Source organism: Hemicordylus capensis, chromosome 5 (assembly GCF_027244095.1).
Source record: "Hemicordylus capensis ecotype Gifberg chromosome 5, rHemCap1.1.pri, whole genome shotgun sequence".
In the NCBI taxonomy this organism is placed as follows: domain Eukaryota; kingdom Metazoa; phylum Chordata; class Lepidosauria; order Squamata; family Cordylidae; genus Hemicordylus; species Hemicordylus capensis.
In genome coordinates, this window is record NC_069661.1 from 22,129,451 (window position 1) to 22,147,062 (window position 17,612).

General features: G+C 46.3%; 1 protein-coding gene across 17 annotated transcripts in view; it reads left to right on the forward strand.

Moving 5' to 3' along the window:
• LOC128326767 (polynucleotide 5'-hydroxyl-kinase NOL9-like) overlaps positions 1-14,775 on the forward strand; it is a 40,440-nt gene extending 25,665 nt beyond the window's left edge. For 12 of the 17 annotated variants that reach the window (XM_053254274.1, XM_053254268.1, XM_053254270.1 and 9 more), the window contains 6 exons: positions 1,952-1,993; positions 3,328-3,369; positions 3,595-3,639; positions 6,387-6,425; positions 13,003-13,047; positions 14,100-14,775. In XM_053254274.1, the coding sequence (XP_053110249.1) occupies positions 1,952-1,993; positions 3,328-3,369; positions 3,595-3,639; positions 6,387-6,425; positions 13,003-13,047; positions 14,100-14,192 (306 nt within the window). In that variant the 3' untranslated portion in view covers positions 14,193-14,775. The remainder of the gene's footprint in view (positions 1-1,951; positions 1,994-3,327; positions 3,370-3,594; positions 3,640-6,386; positions 6,426-13,002; positions 13,048-14,099) is intronic. The other 5 variants (XM_053254275.1, XM_053254277.1, XM_053254279.1 and 2 more) reach the window with 1 other exon arrangement.
• Positions 14,776-17,612: the final 2,837 nt, after the last annotated feature.

The window sequence follows — 17,612 nt, forward strand, 5'->3', positions numbered from 1 at the left end:
CATTCCCAACTGGGATTGCACCTGCTAGAGCTGCTAATATCCGAGGATGGCTCAAGCTATTGTGGTGCCTGAGGCAAGGCACAAAATGCTGCCTTGATTGCTCCACACACCTGGTGGGTGCCAGCCCCCTGTCAAAGCCAACCCTGGCAAACTTTGAAAGTACATGGATTGCTGGGAGGAGGGAAGGTTGCCAGCAGCCTCCCCTTCTCATGCTTCCTGCAAGCTTTGCAAGGAGTGTGAAAAGAGATGCTCCTGGAGAGGCTTGCAAGGTTCAGACTGGTTGCATGGTGTTGCTGACCATGCAAATGGCACCCACACATGCACAGATGCCATGTGCGTGCTGACAGCGCATGGGGCTTCTTGGGACTGACTTGCCTGTCAGTCTGGTCCTGACTCCCATCCCCACCTTGTTCCCTACTCGGGTGAAATGCAGGTCACCCAAATCATGAGCTGGTCAAGCACACTGTGGCTGGAAAAGGGAGAGCTCTTCTTGTGAGAGCTCCCAGTATCCCAGCCTGGCCGGGAATGCCTCTCCCTGCCTTTGCATGCAGGGAGAAGCCATCCTGGCCATGCTGCAAACAAGACTTCTGTTGAGTAATTTAGTCAGGATGTCAGCTATGCAAAATAGCCCTTTGCACAGCTACTACCCATAAGAACGAAATGCAGCCTCCATGCTGGGCCATTTGCTGAGGACTGACAGCCGTGGAAGCCTGTTGCCTTCAGGTTCTGCTTGTGGGCCTCTCAGCAACATCTGAACTGGCAGCTTCTGGAAGCAGGATGCTGGACTTGATCTGATACCCCAGGGGTCTTCTTATCTAGCGTGTTGTTTATTTAGAGCCAGCGTGGTGTAGTGTCTAGAGTGCTGGACTAGGACCGGGGAGACCCGAGTTCAAATCCCCATTCAGCCATGAAACTAGCTGGGTGACTCTGGGCCAGTCACTTCTCTCTCCGCCTAACCGACTTCACAGGGTTGTTGTGAAAGAGAAACCCAAGTATGTAGTACACCGCTCTGGGCTCCTTGGAGGAAGAGCAGGATATAAATGTAATAATAATAATAATAATAATTTATTTGTTTGTCAGTCAGATTTGTACACCGCCCATAAAACAAGTTAAAACATACACAAAAATGTTAAAGCAATGTAAGGTAAAAGGTAAAGTGTGCCATCAAGTTGATTTTGACTCCTGGCCCCCACAGAGCCCTGTGGTTTTCTTTGGTAGAATACAGGAGGGGTTTACCATTGCCTCCTCCCTCACAGTATGAGATGATGCCTTTCAGCATCTTCCTATATCGCTGCTGCCCGATATAGTACCAGTGGGGATTCGAACTGGCAACCTCTGCTTGTTAGTCAAGCATTTCCCCACTGTGCCACTTAAGGTGGTTTAAAACAATGTAGGCAATCTAAAAATTAAAAACCGATTAAAACTTAAACATTTAAAAAGCTGAAAAAGCTTGGCTGAAGAGGTGGGTTTTCAAGTGCTTTTAAAAAATTGTCAGAGATGGGGAGGGTTGTATTTCAGTAGAGAGTGCATTCCACAGTCTCGGGGCAGCAACTGAGAAGGCCCGTCCCTGTGTGGCCACCAGTCGAGCTGGCGGCAAGTGGAGATGGACCTCTCCAGACAACCTCAGTGGGCGGTGGGGCTCATAATGAAGAAGACGTTCTCTTAAATACCCAGCGCCTAAGCTGTTTAGGGCTTTATAAGTTCTAACCAGCACTTTGTATTAACAACAAAGGAGTGATGTGGTCTCTCCGAGATGACCCAGAGACCAACTATCAAGTAGAGTTTACAAAGTAGACTGAGAAATGGTTTGAAGTGAATCAACATCAGTAATCAATAAAGAGGGGCATTTTTCACATAACCTGATTTTTGATAGAAATGTCTTAATCTCACTTTCATCAACAGAAATGTGACTCTCCACCATCTAATATTTTGCCTTTCCCCCCCACCCCAGAGCTTTCCTTGGAGGATAACCGAAGATGACTATGACCAAGAGGTTAAAAATAGCAGTGCTAAATCTGGAACTTGTTCATTTATATGTTTATGGCTAACAACTTTCATTATGCTTTGACTGTTTAAAGAAATCACAGTGGCCAACATCCAGACCAATGAAGCACTTGTGCTGTTAATGAGGAGAGCTGGTCTTGTGGTAGCAAGCATGAATTGTCCCCTTTGCTAAGCAGGGTCCACCCTGATTTGCATTTGAATGGGAGACTACATGTGTGAGCCCTGCAAGATATTCCCCTCAGGGGATGGGGCCGCTCTGGGAAGAGCACCTGCATGCTTGCATGCAGAGGGTTCCAAGTTCCCTCCCTAGCATCTCCAGTTAGGTCTGGGAGAGATGCCTGCCTGCAACCTTGGAGAAGCTGCTGCCAATCTGTGTAGACAATACTGAGCTAGATGGACCAATGATCTGACTTGGTATAAGGAAGCTTCCTATGTCCCTACGTTCCTATGCATGTGCTCCAGGGAAGAGGCAATTTTCCCTTCCCTCAGAAGCTGAGGCTGTGCAACCCAAGGACATATTTCCAGGAGTCACAGTCAGCTTCAGAGACAAGGGGAAATTGACAAAAATCGCTCCTCCCCTGGAACGCACGTGCAGCCTCACTGCACAAACACTTTAGTCTGGATGTCAACCAGTATTAAAAAAAAACAATGTTGTTTTCAGTGCTCTCTTATTTCAGTCCAAAGTAATGAAGTACATGGACTGTAAGAAGGCTTCCCTTTAGAATATAGTACTGCTAATAGCTGAAATACATGGGCCACTTCATACATTAGGTGATAGTGACAGTAAATGTAGGTTTGGCACGGAATATGCCCTTGGCAGGAAGGTGCAGCCAATCCTGGCTAGCTGCCAGCTGAGCACCTAAAATACATGCCGTGTGAAGCTGTCCCAAAGTCGCTCTCCTAAGAGAGAAACTCATAGAGTCTGATGTACATGTTCTCTCACAAACATTGTGAGCATATGCTGCTGTTCCAAGGCACTTAAGAATGTTTCTTAAGGCTCTGAACACTTTACAGATTTAAATCTCTCTGACATTCTGTGTTCATTAAAATGGATTTCTTCCTACATCTAATAACCTCTTTGCTTCTTTTCTAATAAACAGGATTCATGCCATAATTTTCCTTCTGAATGTCTCTGTTAGTTCCTTTGTGATTTACTAATTCTTACAAACAGTACACCTCAAGAACTAAGCTGGCCACAACTTTGAATACCAGCTGAGCTGATGCATATATCTCCCATGCTATTGGACAACAATATTGTACAGAAGTGATAGCATACGACTTTTCAAAGACTAGCATTATATTTTAATTATATTTTATTTTCAGGATTTTTATTCAGATGAAAGTGATGACTACATTAGAGGAGAGGTAAGAATGATACCTTTCATCTTCACTGTATTGGGGGCTTTCCATTAACATTTTATCAACTCACATTCCCACAGTGCTTTGACTGACCCCAGCACTTTCAGTGCCAAGGCTTTAATGGTGCTAGATCATCCATTCAGGCCACTGAAAGACAATATTGTCCAGAAATGATAACATTTCCCCCCCTCTAACACTAGCATTTTATTTTTCATTATATTTTGTTTTCAGGATCTTATTTATCTAGATGAAAGTGATGACTACAATACAGCAGAGGTAAGAATAGCTATTAGCTGATAGAGGTGCAATAATGTCCCATTTGACCTACTGAAATAGCCCTATTCAGACATTATATTGTACCTGCATTCAGATGTCTATGCAATCATACATGTTTTTGAGTGAATGACTGTACCTGTGTTAGTTTAAAATTGAAACTGGATACAGGCCTCCTCAAATGCATGGTACAAATAGGAAGCGTACTGATGTACCTGTGTTCAGCATAACTTGAATATGTATCTGTGTACAGAGCTGTACCAGTGTACACTGTACAGAGACTCTATAAGTGTTGGACATAATGTGTGAATAAGGCTCATATTGTAGCACAATTGCAATACATGGGGCTGCTCCCCTTGAGGATGGTTCCAAAATTCCAGCTAGTACAAAATGCAGCAGCACGGTTACTATCTGTGACCAGGCATGTGGAACATATTTTACTGGTTCTCTCTCTCTGTCTCTCTCTCTCTCTCTCTCTCTCTCTCTCTCTCCTGTCATATTTTCTATACAGCCTGATATGTACATCTCTAGGTGCTGTACAAAATTTAAAACAATATAAAAAGTCACAGATTAAAAACTATACAAAACAATAACAATAGCATAAAACAGTTATTAAAACAAGTTATTAAAATTCATTCTAATTAAAAGCCTGCAGGAACAGGTAAGTCTTGAGAGTTTTTCCAAAAACAAAAAGAGAAGGAGATACTCTTATTTCAGCGGGGAGCATATTCGAAAGCCCTGGGGCAGCCACAGAGAAAGCCCAGTCCCAGGTCACCACCAGACGAGCCGGCGGCAACCATAACCGGACCTCTCCAGAAGATCATATCAGCTGGCAGGGTTTATGACAAAGGAGGTGCTCTCTCAAATAGCCTGGACCCAAGCTGTTAAGGGCTTTATAGGTAACTAGTATTTTCAAGCCCGTTATGATAACGGGCGCTAGCTTTCTATCCCGTCTTTTCTGTCTCTCTCTCTCTCTTTCTGTCTCTTTTTTTCCCCCTTGTCCCCTCTCTCTTTTTGTTTTTTGTTTTGTTGTTGTCTCTGTTTTTGTTCTTCCTTATTTTGCTTTTACTTTTTTTTGGGGGGGGTGGATGAATAACGGCCAAAATGGCCCATGAGAAGGTGGCCGCCCCTGCCTATCGCCCTCCCGCGTACCCAGCTGCCGGAGCCCACCTTACCCGCTCCAGCCCGAAGGAGAAGAGAGGAACTCGGGAACAGAGCTACTCTCTGTGTTAAGCTGCTGCCCACACTGTCGCAATGGACGCAATAGGCGTCTTTGCGTCCATAGTGGCAGTTTGAGCAGTGACTTAGCACAGAGAGGAGCTCTGCTCGTGAGCTCCTCTCTTTTCCCTCGGGCTGGAGCGGGTAAGGTGGTCTTCGACAGCTGGGAGGGCGATAGGCGGGGGCGGCAACCTTCTCATGGGCCATTTTGGCCCTTAATCTTTTTTGGGGGGAGCGGGGAAGGTGATTTTGGGCAGCTGGGAGGGCGGGTGAGCAGGCGGTGGCAGCGGCTGTGAGCGGGCGGGGGCCTCGTTGGCGGCTTTGCCGCCACCTCGCCCAGCTTCATTTTGGGCAGCTGGGAGGGCGGGTGAGCAGGCGGGGGCGACGGCTGTGAGCGGGCGGGGGCCTCGTTGGCGGCTTCGCCGCCACCTCGCCCAGCTTCCCTGTCCCCCGTCTTGGTCTTCCCCCGTCGCCATTGCCCTCGCCTTTTTCAGGGCGGCCGCTTCTGGTTGCCTCGGCCTCCTCTTGCCGTGCCTCAGCTCATGGCCGAGGCGGCGGCAGAGCCGCCGCCTTGGCCACTTTCCCCCGCCGCCACACACCGGCTAATGGCCGCCCGTGGCTGTGGGACACTGGTGTCTGAGGTCCTGTGTCCCTTGGGCTCTTCTGGGCCTGCGCTTTGCGCAGGCCCAGAACAACCCAGGGAGGCAGGGACGCAGATCCCCAACGTTCCAAAGCCACAGCCACTCACTTAGCCTTTTATTATATAGGATAACCAGCACTTTGTATTTCGCCCAGAAACATATCGGCAGCCAGTGCAGTTCTTTCAAAACCGGTGTTATACAGTATGTATGGTCCCTTTGTGTTGTCCCAGAGACCAATCCAGCTGCTGCATTCTGTACCAATTGCAGTTTCCGGACTACGTACAATTGGCCACTGTGGCTGGGGATGCTGGGAGTTAGAGTCCAAAAACAGCTAGAGGGCCCAAGTTGTGCACTCCTGGTCTACACTGGTTAGCAGCGGCTCTCTAAGTTTTCAGGCAAGAGTCCTTTCCAGCTCTACCTGGAAGTTTTTCACATGGGGCTTTTAAAGCCCTTTAACTCGCATCTCCTCCAGAATGGAGTGGGTGCATTCCTATATCGGCCAGATTTGTCTTGAAGTCTCTGTGAGTTATTGGGGAGCAGTTCACACACAGTTTGTTAGAGTGAAGCCTGATTTATATCCGGGGTAAAATAATCTACTATCAGTGTCTGGTTTTGGGGACAACTTTTGAGTTCGCAGTAAAGCCTCCCAGTAAACTTATGGTAAAGCCTGTTGTGTGCAAAAGTTCCTGGAGATGCCAGGGATTGAACCTGCAGCCTTCTGCATGGAAAGCAGATCCTTTACCCCTGAGCCACAGCACCACTCCTAAGTAAGCTGCAAAGCTTCTTCCTGCCCATTGAACAATGCAGGAAAAGACAACATTGTACAAAAATGATCAAATATGACCTTCCAACAGAAGCATTTTATTTCTGTCATGGTTGCTCTCTTTTCAGGACTTTTATCCTTCATATAGAAGCAACAATGAAGAAGCGGTAAGAACGATAGCATTCAGTAAATTAGGGGCTTCCATTTATTATTTCAAGTTTTCACTATTCTTTGATTGGTTTAAGGATATACCGCATTATAATTTAATGAATTTAGACTAATTCATTAGATTATGCTGAAAATATTAGACTTTCAGTACTAATGTTTTCAGTGAGGTCATTCAGCTATGAATTATGAATCATGAAATGCTGAGTAACCAAGGCATAAGAACTCAGGCGCCATACATATTTGCATGAACCAGCCCAAACTCATTTATTCTTGTGCACAGAACGGAGCTGCAACAACCAAGAGTGTGTTCGTATCATTTATTGGCAGTGGCTTCTGACAATAACAACAGTAGCAGCACTACAATAATAACAATAATACTAGGTTAGGTATAATCCTCTCTAATAAAAGCCTTGGTGTCCGTCCATGGACACCCAGGCGTGTGTCCGTGCCTCCCTCGGCCGTTCTGGGCATGCGCGGAGCGCATGCGCAGTACGGCCGAGGCAGAAACAGACAAAGGGACCAGGCGGCCATGTTTGTTGCTTTGCCCGGCCGCGGAGTGGACAAAGGTGGCCACGGGAGAAACTTGGGAAGAGCCGGTGGGGGAAACTTGGAAAGAGGCGGCGGGGGAAGAGGCGGCGGGGGAAACTAGCCGAGGCTCGCCCAGAGGACGCAGCGTGGCCGAGGTGGTGGCGAAGCCATGGCCGAAGCCTGGCCGCGCCGCCGAAGCCGGGCGGGGGGAAGAGGCGGTGGGGGAAGCCGGCCGAGGCGGTGGCAGAGCCGCCACCGAGGCCTGGCGGTGCCACCGAAGCCGGGCGGGGGGGGGAGAGTTTGGGGCCCTTGCCCAGCTGGGGAGACCGGCCGCGGCATGCAGGCTGGCGGCAGCGGGAGGGGGAATGGCGGCTGGGGGCCCGGAGCGCCACGGGAACTCCAGAGAAATAGAAGAAAGGTGGCAAGAGAGGTTACGAGGGGGAGGCTGGGATGGAAAGGAAGAGCAGGGCCGACGAACTGCAGTTCCCGCCGATGCAGGGGGTCGCTTTGGCTGAGGAGGCCACGCAAAGCGGTGGGAAGAAGAGCGAGCGGGCTGAGGGGGCGGCGGAAGGTATGTGGCCGACAAGGCGGAGGTGCTGCTGAGCTCCATAGAAGGAGTGGCAGCAGCAGGCAGCGAGAGAGAGAGAGAGAGAGAGACCGTCGTCGAGCGGGGAAGGTGTGGCTGGAACAGACCTGAAGGAGGGGAAAGGATGGGGGCTGAGGCTTCTGACTGGGGGGCTGGGGTGATGTTTCTGGGCTGGGTGGGGGAGATGGGCAGGCAGGCTTACCTCTGGGTCTCAAGTGCTGCTGCTGGGGTTGAGCCCCAGGGAAGAGCTCTAAAACAGGCTCAGTACTAGCGCCCGTTATTTTAACGGGCTTAAAAACACTAGTCTCTATATATAATTCTCTAGTGGCAGCTCTTGCGATTTCACGAGCAGAAGCACTGTGGTGATTGGGCAGTGAAGATTCCATATGCAGATAGGGAGGAAGAGCCTGTGATGGTTAAGATCAGTTGGGAAGCAACTGTTACTAGTCAGAAGATGTTCTTGATTGTAGAGGAGAGGAATCATATAGATAGATAGATGGATAGTGGGCAGGGGTTTGCGAAGAGAGGAGTCATGAGGGAGGAAAGAGCCCCTTCAGGAGAAGGAGGCTGCCGTTGTGTGAATTAGATGAGGAAACAAGATGAACAAGATCTGTTAACCCAGGAAGGGAGAGAGAAAGAGAAAGGGGGGGGGAGAAGGGAGGGGAAGAAAGACAGAAGGGAAGAGAGGGTAGAGGATAGAGAAAGAGAGAAGAAGGAGGGAGAGGAAGGAAGGAAGAAGGAAGGGAGAACAGCAGTCTCGAGTCTGTCAGTGGCCAGAGGGGAACGAGCGGCCATGGCAGTGCCTATTGGCAGCAAGGAAGGGCCAAGTCAACCACTGCTGCAGTTTGGGGCAACAGAGGCCATTGGTGGAGGGAGGCAGGTGGGCCTGTCATGGCCTGAGGGGGATGAGCAGCCATGGCAGTGGCGGCAGCAAGGAAGGGCCTGGTCAACTGCTGCTGATCCTGTGGGGAGGAGCAGGAGCAGGGCTCGAGTGAGGGTGGGGAGATCTCTGGGGATAGGGGGCTACAGCTTGGCCAATAGGCACTAGCAATGAGGGGTGAGAGGCATGGAGTAAGGGGATGGAGGAGTGACCAAGAGGGGTGAGGGGGATGGAAGCAATCAGATGGAGGAAGAGGAGCAGGAGTGTGACTCAGGTGAAGGTGGAGATATCTGTGAGGTGGGGGGGGCTGTAAGCAGGGGGTGAGGGGAGCAATCAAGTACTAGCGTACAGATGCCCTGCATGGGTTAAGCTAGTTTTGAATTGTTTTCCTTTGCACTTTCCCTTGTGCTGTGTGTTTCAGTAAGCTGCTTTAGTAATTTTAATGAAAAGTGGGGCACAGATTTATTTGAAAAACAGATTAGGACTCTCAACAAAATGCTGCAGTATATCCTAGATGTGAGGAAAAAATGGTGAATATTGAGTTTATTGTGTGACTGTGTGTGTTCATGTGAATATGGAATGATCAGCAAATTAACAGTTTCAATGCTCAACTTCCCCCTCTGTTCTTCAGGAAAGTTTATTATTTATTTATTATTTATTTAAAATATTTATACCCCACCCCTATAGTGCACTACTGCTTGGAGCAGCTCACAACAATAAGATAGGTACAACAAAAGTAATAAAATCAACTAAATTAAACAAAAAAGTTGTCAGATTAAAAACAACAATCATTATTAGGTTCAAATTAAAGGTTTTTAAAAGCTAAAAATTGAAAATTATAAAAAGCTAATGAACCTACCAGATATAACAAAAAATTGAGCATTTAAAAGTCTCCTTTAAAAGATTTTTTTAAGATGTGTTTTAAAAACACTGAGGGTGAAGTTCTTCAGGGAGGGTATTCCAAAGCCAAGGGGCCAGTTGAAAAGACCCTGTCTCTAGTCCCTGCTAACAGAATCTCTGTTAGTAGCAGGGCCTGAGATGATGAGCGGAGGGCCCTGGCAGATTCATATGGGTGAATGTGGTCTGACAGGTACCTGGCTCCAAGCCGTGTAGGGCTTTAAAGGTTAATACCAGCACCTTGAATCTAGCCCAGAAGCAGACTGATAGCCAATGAAGCTGACACATGATGGCTGTAATATTTGTGAAGCAACTTGCACCCACGAGCATCCTTGCGGCAGCATTATGAACCAGCTGAAGAGCTTCCAAATCGGCAAGGGCAGCCCCACATTGAGCGCATTGCAGTAGTCCAATTGGGATGTTACCAATGTATGAGTGACTGAGGTCAGGTCCAACTTCTCCAAGTAGGGTCACAGCTGGCGTACCAGCTGTAGTTGGTAAAAGGGGCTTCTGCACACCGCCACCACCTGCGCCTCTAAGGACAGCGTTGGGTCCCTAGCTGCAGACTTTATCTTTCAGAGGGAGCGTGACCCCGTCCAAGACCAGATTTACCTCATTACTCAGATGATCAGTTCTACCAACCCAGAGCACTTCCGTCTTCTCTGGATTAAGTTTCATATTGTTTGCTCCCATCCAGTCCAGAACAGCCTCCAAGCCCCGGTTCAGAGCATCCACTGCCTCCCTGGTGTCTGCTGACTTAGGTATTGCTGGGTATCAATATATTGATGGCACTGCAGCCCACACCTATGAATGACCTCTCCCAGGGGCTTCATGTAAATGTTAAACAGCATAGGGGACAGAATAGATCCTTGTGGCACCCCATAGGCCAAAGGCCAAGGGGTCGGGCAGGCATCCCCCAGCACCACTTTCTGAGTACGACCCTCTTGGTAGGAGCAGAGCCACTATATAACCATGCCCCCAAGTCCCAACCCAGAGAGACGTCCCAGAAGGATACCATGGTTGATGGTATCGAAAACAGCTGAGAGGTCCAGGAAGATCAACAGAGTCACACTCCCTCTATCTCCCAGTGTAGGTCATCCACCAGGGCAACCAGGGCAGTTTCTGTCCCATATCCAGGTCGGAAGCCAAACTGGAAAGGATCGAAGTAATCAGATTCATCCAGGGCTGCCTGGAGCTGAGACACCACCATGGTCTCCTACACCTTGCCCACGAAGGGGAGGTTTGAAAGAAGTTAGAAGTTATTTAAGTCATCTGGATCCAATGAGGGCTTTTTAAGGAGGGGCCTAATGACTGCCTCCTTCAAGCAAGTGGGAACCACCCCACTGCTCTAGAGAGGCATTCACCACCCCCACCACCCATGGACTCAGTCACTCCCTACAAGCCTTCACCAGCCATGAAGGGCAAGGGTCGAGGACACACGTGGTAGGCCTCAACCTTCCAAGCAGCCTGTCCACCTCCTCAGACAACACAGTCTGAAAACCAACCAAAATAACAAGACCAGATGGTGCGTCGGCAAAATCCAGTTCCGGTGCCGCAAAAATCTTGGCATCCAAGTCAGAACGGATATGAGTGACTTTATCTGCAAAATGTAAAGCAAATTGGTCACAGAGAGCTGCTGAGGATTCTGTTTGATGGTCTTTGGGGTCCTCACCAAGGAGGCCCCGAACCAATTGAAAAAGCTCCGCTGGATGACATGGAGCTGACGCGATGGTGGCGGAAAAGTAGGATTTCTTCACCGTCATCACCACCATAGAGTAGGCCCTAATATGTGCTCTAGCCTATGTTCGGTCACATTCATTCTGAGTTTTCCTCCAATGATGCTCAAGCCGTCTACCAGCCTGCTTCATTGTCCGCAACTCACCTGTATATCAGGGAGTCGCTTGGGCTTGGTGGTTCAATCGCCCAAACCATCTCCTCATACCAAAGGGAGACCAGGGTGTCAGCAGGATCGTCCACTCTCTCAGCAGGAAACTCCCCCAGAGCCATCAGGCATCCATCAGGATCCATAAACCTCCAGAGGTGGACCGTCCTAACTGGTCCCCCACCCCTGCACAGGTGTTGAGAGTCCACCCTCAGTTCAATCTTTACCAGATAGTGATCCATCCATGATAACAGTGTTGAGGCTTCCTGGACTATCCATGGAGCACCACTGTCCACCATTGACCCAAAAACCAAATCAATTGTATGGCTGCCTCGTCTGGGACCAGAAATCAGTAGAGACAAGCCCATGGTCATCATTTGTGAGTTGACACACATACAGTGGTTTTATGTCATTGGGGATGGGTTAACTCCTCACAACAAGAGCTTATATCTGTCAGACCCCTCCTCCCTCCAAAACACAAAGCTGTAAAATGGCTGGTGAGAAAACAAAAGCGTTTTAGACACTTTCCCCTCTCAGAAGCAGAAGGGGCCATGACGGTCTAGAGGAAGTATTCTTCAAGCTGAGACATTTCCCACTCTTTTTGTTCAAGCCTTTTCCCACTCTCCTCATCACAGAGTTCCATTAGATCTGCCCAACTGCTTGTCTGTTAACTGCATGCTGAGTCTGCAAACATTCTGTCCCATAGAATTACATGGGGACAGTTGAGGGGGTTGGCCCCCTTAGGTTTCTTCTTCTTCAATTGTTTTCATCGTCAACATGCCTGTAGAGCATTCCAAGTTTGCCAGTAACCACAGGTACTCCTGTTACACAATCATAAGGATCATAATATTTACCACAGGTACCCAAGTCTGCCTCTTACCCACAGGCACTCCTGTTACATAATCATAAGGATCATAATATTTTCTGTTCTTTCAGAAATAGATATAAGATTATTCAGCATCTAAAATCACTACATTCTGTACAAAAATTAAAATTAAAATTAAAAAGAAGTCCTGCCCACAGGCTTACAATCTAAGGCAATCATAACTATCATAAGCACTGAAAGTGGATTAATTCGTCCAATATTACTCCACTGGGAACATTAGCTCCTCATCACTTCATTTGTTACCATACATAATGAACAGAAAAAACAAACCTTGTGCATGCTAATATAGTAATGTGGTGAACAGAGCATTGGGATATGAAATGCTGCATTTTCATACAGATATTGGTTATTTTTATATGGTTTAAGCATTTTGAGGGTCATTCTGCTCACAAACACCTATAACCACCTAAGGCATTTAACAAGCCAGTATATAAAGTGAGCTACAGAGACATTTTCTTTCTCTAATAATACTAGCTTTTGGGGTTACCCAAAGAAATTGAGAGATAATAGATCTGAGGCAGTCAAAAGAAAGTTCTTCACACTATGCATAATTAACTTATAGAATTAGCTGCCACAGGATGGCCACTGGTTTAGGCAGCTTTAAAGGGAGAATAAATGAATTCACTGAAAGATAGGCCTATCAGTGGTTATTAGCCATGATTGCTAAATGGAATCTCCCTGTTGTACCAGTTACTGGTGACCAAAGAACTGGAAGGGTGGCTGTTGTCTTCATGCCCTGTTTGCAGGTCTTCCAGAATAATTTGCTTTGCAGAAAGGATGCCCATGGTCCTATCCCACAGTGCTTTTATAAGAGAGCATGTTATTTCAGTGAGTTTCCAAAACATACTGTAATTCTGTAAATTACATTAATCACAGGAATTAATAAAACTGGGTTCCTTGTTTCTTGCTTCTTTCAGATCTCTCTTCCTTTAGAAACAAGCAATGACATAACTGAGGAAGAGGTAAGAATGACAGTGTTCAAATAATGTAGTATGGTACTCTACAAACTTAAGAGAGGTATTATCTTGGCACCAGTTGTTGCAATGTTCATAGTCAGTATACCTAACCTTTCACAGGAACATAGGAAGCTGCCTTCTACTGAGTCAGACCATTGGACCATCTAGCTTAGTATTGTCTACACAGACTGACAGTGGCTTGTCTAAGGTTCACATGGCTGGCATTAGCTCTTTCAGCTGCAAATAAATTACTGTATAATCAGCTATAGAAGCACCGAAATGTATCCTGAGAGATCAATCCATTAAAAAAAAGAAAAAAGAAATCAGACACCACTTCTCACAACATGTGACGTTAGGTACTGCTGACACAGCACAATTATAGCTATCGTGTTAAATAGGGCAAATTTAGAAAATCCTAGCAAGCTGAATTTTATTCATCATTGGGCTAGTTTGGATGAACACTGCCCAGCACACAAGATGAGCCTGCCCTGATATAACCAGAGGACATTTCTACATATTTGGGGGGGGCATCTTTTGAGGGGGCACTTATCTGAATCTGTTTAAACAGCACTTTAAAGAGCATGTAGAAGGGCAATTCAGATTAACCGCACCCCTCAGGTGAGCAAAAGACACCTGGAAAGCATGTTGGCACATCCTGTGGTGATGTCAAGACCTGCTTGGTCTTAGAATATCTCCAGCCATATGGCAGCTTTTACCTCACAGCTTCCAAGTTCCTGTGAACTGTGGCATCAAATTAGTAAGACACTTTTGTTTTGGTGGGGGTGGGAGCTTTCTTTTTCTTTTTGGAACTCCTCATTTATCCCTCAATCAGTCACTGCTTGATTTCATAACTCCTGCTTCAGTGGCTCTTCAGTAATCAGATGAACTGATCTATTCTATATTCTTTTTTCAAGGCAAACCTGGACACTCAAAGTGAAGTGTAGGAGAGCGTAGGACCAGAGATTGGGAGTCTACAGCAGATCTGTTGATAACCAGTGTTCCCTTTAAGGCGTAAGTTAGAAAGAGCACAGTTGATAATGTCTTTTTTTTTTTAATAGGCCTTATTGTCCAGAGATGTACCACTGGCGATAAAATCCTGGTACACAGCGGACATGGAACCTGAACTTCCACGTGGTGCTGACATGCAGTAGGAGGCCTATGATCCTGAGATCCTTGATAATAGTAGCATAACTTCTTGAAACTGCTTGATAGCATTGACAATTACATTCCTGTTTCTGAGGGAATAAAGTTTTGTGTTAAAACTTGGACTCAAATCAATAACTGTTTTTTTCTGAACTAGGGAAATAGGCAAGAGGTTTCATATCTGGCTGTCATCCAGACTGTTAGTCAATGATACTACCTAGGAATTACCCTAAAGCACGACTTAACTTCGATAAAACTACTCAAGAGTAATTTAGTGTGCTATCAGCTAATATTTATTTCAAAGTAAATTTCAGGGTGAATTTGATATCAATTAGTCAAGGCACAAATATACAGGTCTGTTAAAGAAGCAAATTAAAGCCTACAATATTACCTTTCCCTTCCCATTTAGCAATATGAGCTCTTCAGCTACATAGTTTTTCTGCTCAATTTCATGGTCATTACCATTATGAAAGAGTAAAACAAGAAACAGTGATCAGAGCTGTCTATGTTATTCACATACTGAATGCTGTTATTTTACAATACTGTAGTTTAATCATTTAACACTGGAAATAAAATTTAAAGTGCTATGAATTAGCATATGAATGCAGTCTTATTTATTCTCCAAAGTATACCCTCAGAAACAAGTATACCCACAGAGCCTCACCTTGCTCTTGTAATGCCAGTTCGGTCCAGAATAAATCAGAAATCATCCATGATCTGATTATGGATGAAGGAGCTGACCTGGTATGTATCACAGAGACTTGGTTGGGGGAGGCTGGTGGCCCAGTCTGGTTCCAGCTTCTCCCTCAAGGTTATTCTGTTGAAAAGTAGGTTAGAGGATGTGGGTGGGGACCCAGAGTGGCTGTGATCTATAACATCTCCGTTACCAGGATCCCTGTCAAAGTATCTGACCATATCAAATGTGTGTACTTAAATGTGAGGACCAGGGATAAACTGGGACTTTGTTGGTGTACCGATCACCCTGCTGACCACCTAATTGAGCTGACACACATGGTCTTGGGCTTGGCATTGGAGTCTCCAAGATTTGTTGTAGTGGGGGACTTCAATGTTCACTTCAGGCCCAATTTGTCTGGGGTGGCTCAGGAGTTCATAGCGGCCATGACAACTATAGGCCTATCCCAAGTGGTCCACACATTGCTGTGGACCAACACACATTGCTGGTCACACACTTGATCTGGTCCTTCACTCTGATCAGGGTGGTTTTCTGTGGGTGGGGATTCCTGTTATTTCCCCTTTGTCATGGATGGACTACCATTAGGGATGTGCACGAACCTGTTTGGAGGCCCTTTTGGGGGGGAGGGGTAAGTGCACCCTCCCCGCCCTTAAAGTGACACCCCCCACCCCCACAAGCCACCCCCATCTGGTTCCGTACACATTCTTGACTACCATCTGTTTAAGATTGGATTCACAACCACATCCCACCTCTGCAGGGGTGAGGGGCCTATTAGGATAGTCCGCCCAAGAAGGTTATTGGATCCAATAGGCTACCAAGACACCTTAGAAGGATTTAGTGCTGGCTTTGCTGGTGATCCTGTTGATGAACTAGTAGAGAATTGGAACAGCAAATTCACCAGAGCAGTATACATGTTCACTCTGAAGTGTCCTATCTGACCCACTTCAAAACTGGCCCCTTGATATACAGAAGGACTCCGGGGGCTGAAGCTGCGAGGCAGACGACTGAAGCACAAGTAAAGAAAGACTCAACTAGCATCTGACAGATTACAACCTAGAATGCATTTGGATATATATGTTCAGGCAATACACAATTCTTTTCTGCCCACATTGCATCCACAAATTTGCATCCAGCAGAGTTGTTTAGGATTGTGAGAGGGCTAGTACAAGCCCCTCCTCCCATGAATCAGAATTTGGAACCATCAATTACCTGCTGTGACATTTTTTATGATTTTTTTTTTTAAATAAAATCTCTCATATCCAGGTCAACATAGTCTCAGACCCCACAATTACTGCAGTGTCTGATGCGAAGGTGTCCAGCAACTCCTTTTATGTAGTTAGGACAGATCAGTTTCACTTTTTGAAGGACAGCCAGGAAAACAAAGAAATGGATCCTAGAAGAAATCGATCAAGAATTTTCACTTGAGGCACAAATGACCAGGCTCAAACTATCTATCATACTTTGGACCAGCTCCCTTGAGAAGTCCATAATGCTGGGGAAAGTTGAAGGCAAGAGAAGGGAGAGAGGAATATTCCCTCTAATTATAGACCTATCTTGCTCTTAAGCATTGTGAGCAAGTTGTATGCCAAACATCTTTTAGTTAATCTGCAAGCCTGGTTAGACGAACATGCCATTTTAGGGGAAGAGCAGGCTGGATTTAGACCTGGGCGCTCTACCCTCGATCAGGTATTCATTCTCCGGCACCTAACTGAAAAATATGGAAGCAAGCCCCGGTCCTCTTTTTTTGTAGCCTTTATCGATTTTAAGTCAGCCTTTGACTCTATACCTAGATGTCTTCTGTGGGAGAAGCTGGGGTGAACCAACATTGATAAGTGGCTGCTTTTTTTGATACAACAGCTTCATGAAAATTCAAATATTAGAATAAGACCTCATCCCAAAGGAGCTTTATCCCAGCCGATTCCTACCTGTAAAGGAGTCAGACAAGGGTGCATTTTAGCTCCTACACTTTTAAACTTTTTAATTAATTATCTTGCCCTTTGTTTATGTGACTCTAGTTTACATTCTCCATCTATTGCAGGAGTAAGTATGCCTCTATTATTATATGCGGGTGATGCTGCCATTATGGCCAGATTGTCAGTTGGCCTTAGAAGAGCCTTGAAACATCTGGCTCTTTGTTGTAGAACCAACCAGCTCTCCATTAACTATCAGAAGTTGAAGGTTATGGTCTTTGCGAGAAGACTGATAGATAATCATCAGCTCATGCAGGTTTATACCTATAAATATCTGGGAGTGGTCTTGCATGCCAGAGAGACTTGGAAGGCTCATATGGAATATGTAACCTTGATGGCTCAGAGAAGTTCCCTGGCTATACAGAGGTTTTTTTATACTGGAGGAGACGAGATTATATCTGCGGCTCTCAAGTTGTTTTCGGCCAAAGCTAGGAGTCAGCTATTGTATGGTGCGCAGATAGGACCCTATCCTTCCTATAAACCCCTGGAAGCTGTACAAAATAAATTTCTTAGGGCAATCCTGAGAGCACCCAGATGTGCTTCTTCTGTGATGTTGAGAGTTGATCTGGGTGTTCTGAGAATTGAGGCCAGAGCTTGGATGCTGATCCTAGCCTTTTGGCTTAGGATAAACTTCTTTCCTCAAGGATGGATCTTGGCAATTTTGGCTGATGGTTTTCAGTCCTCATGGGCCCAGGCAATTCATGCTAAAATTCTTTCACTGTTGTTTTCCATGGATTATCTGGTTTTGCTGAGCCATAATCAAG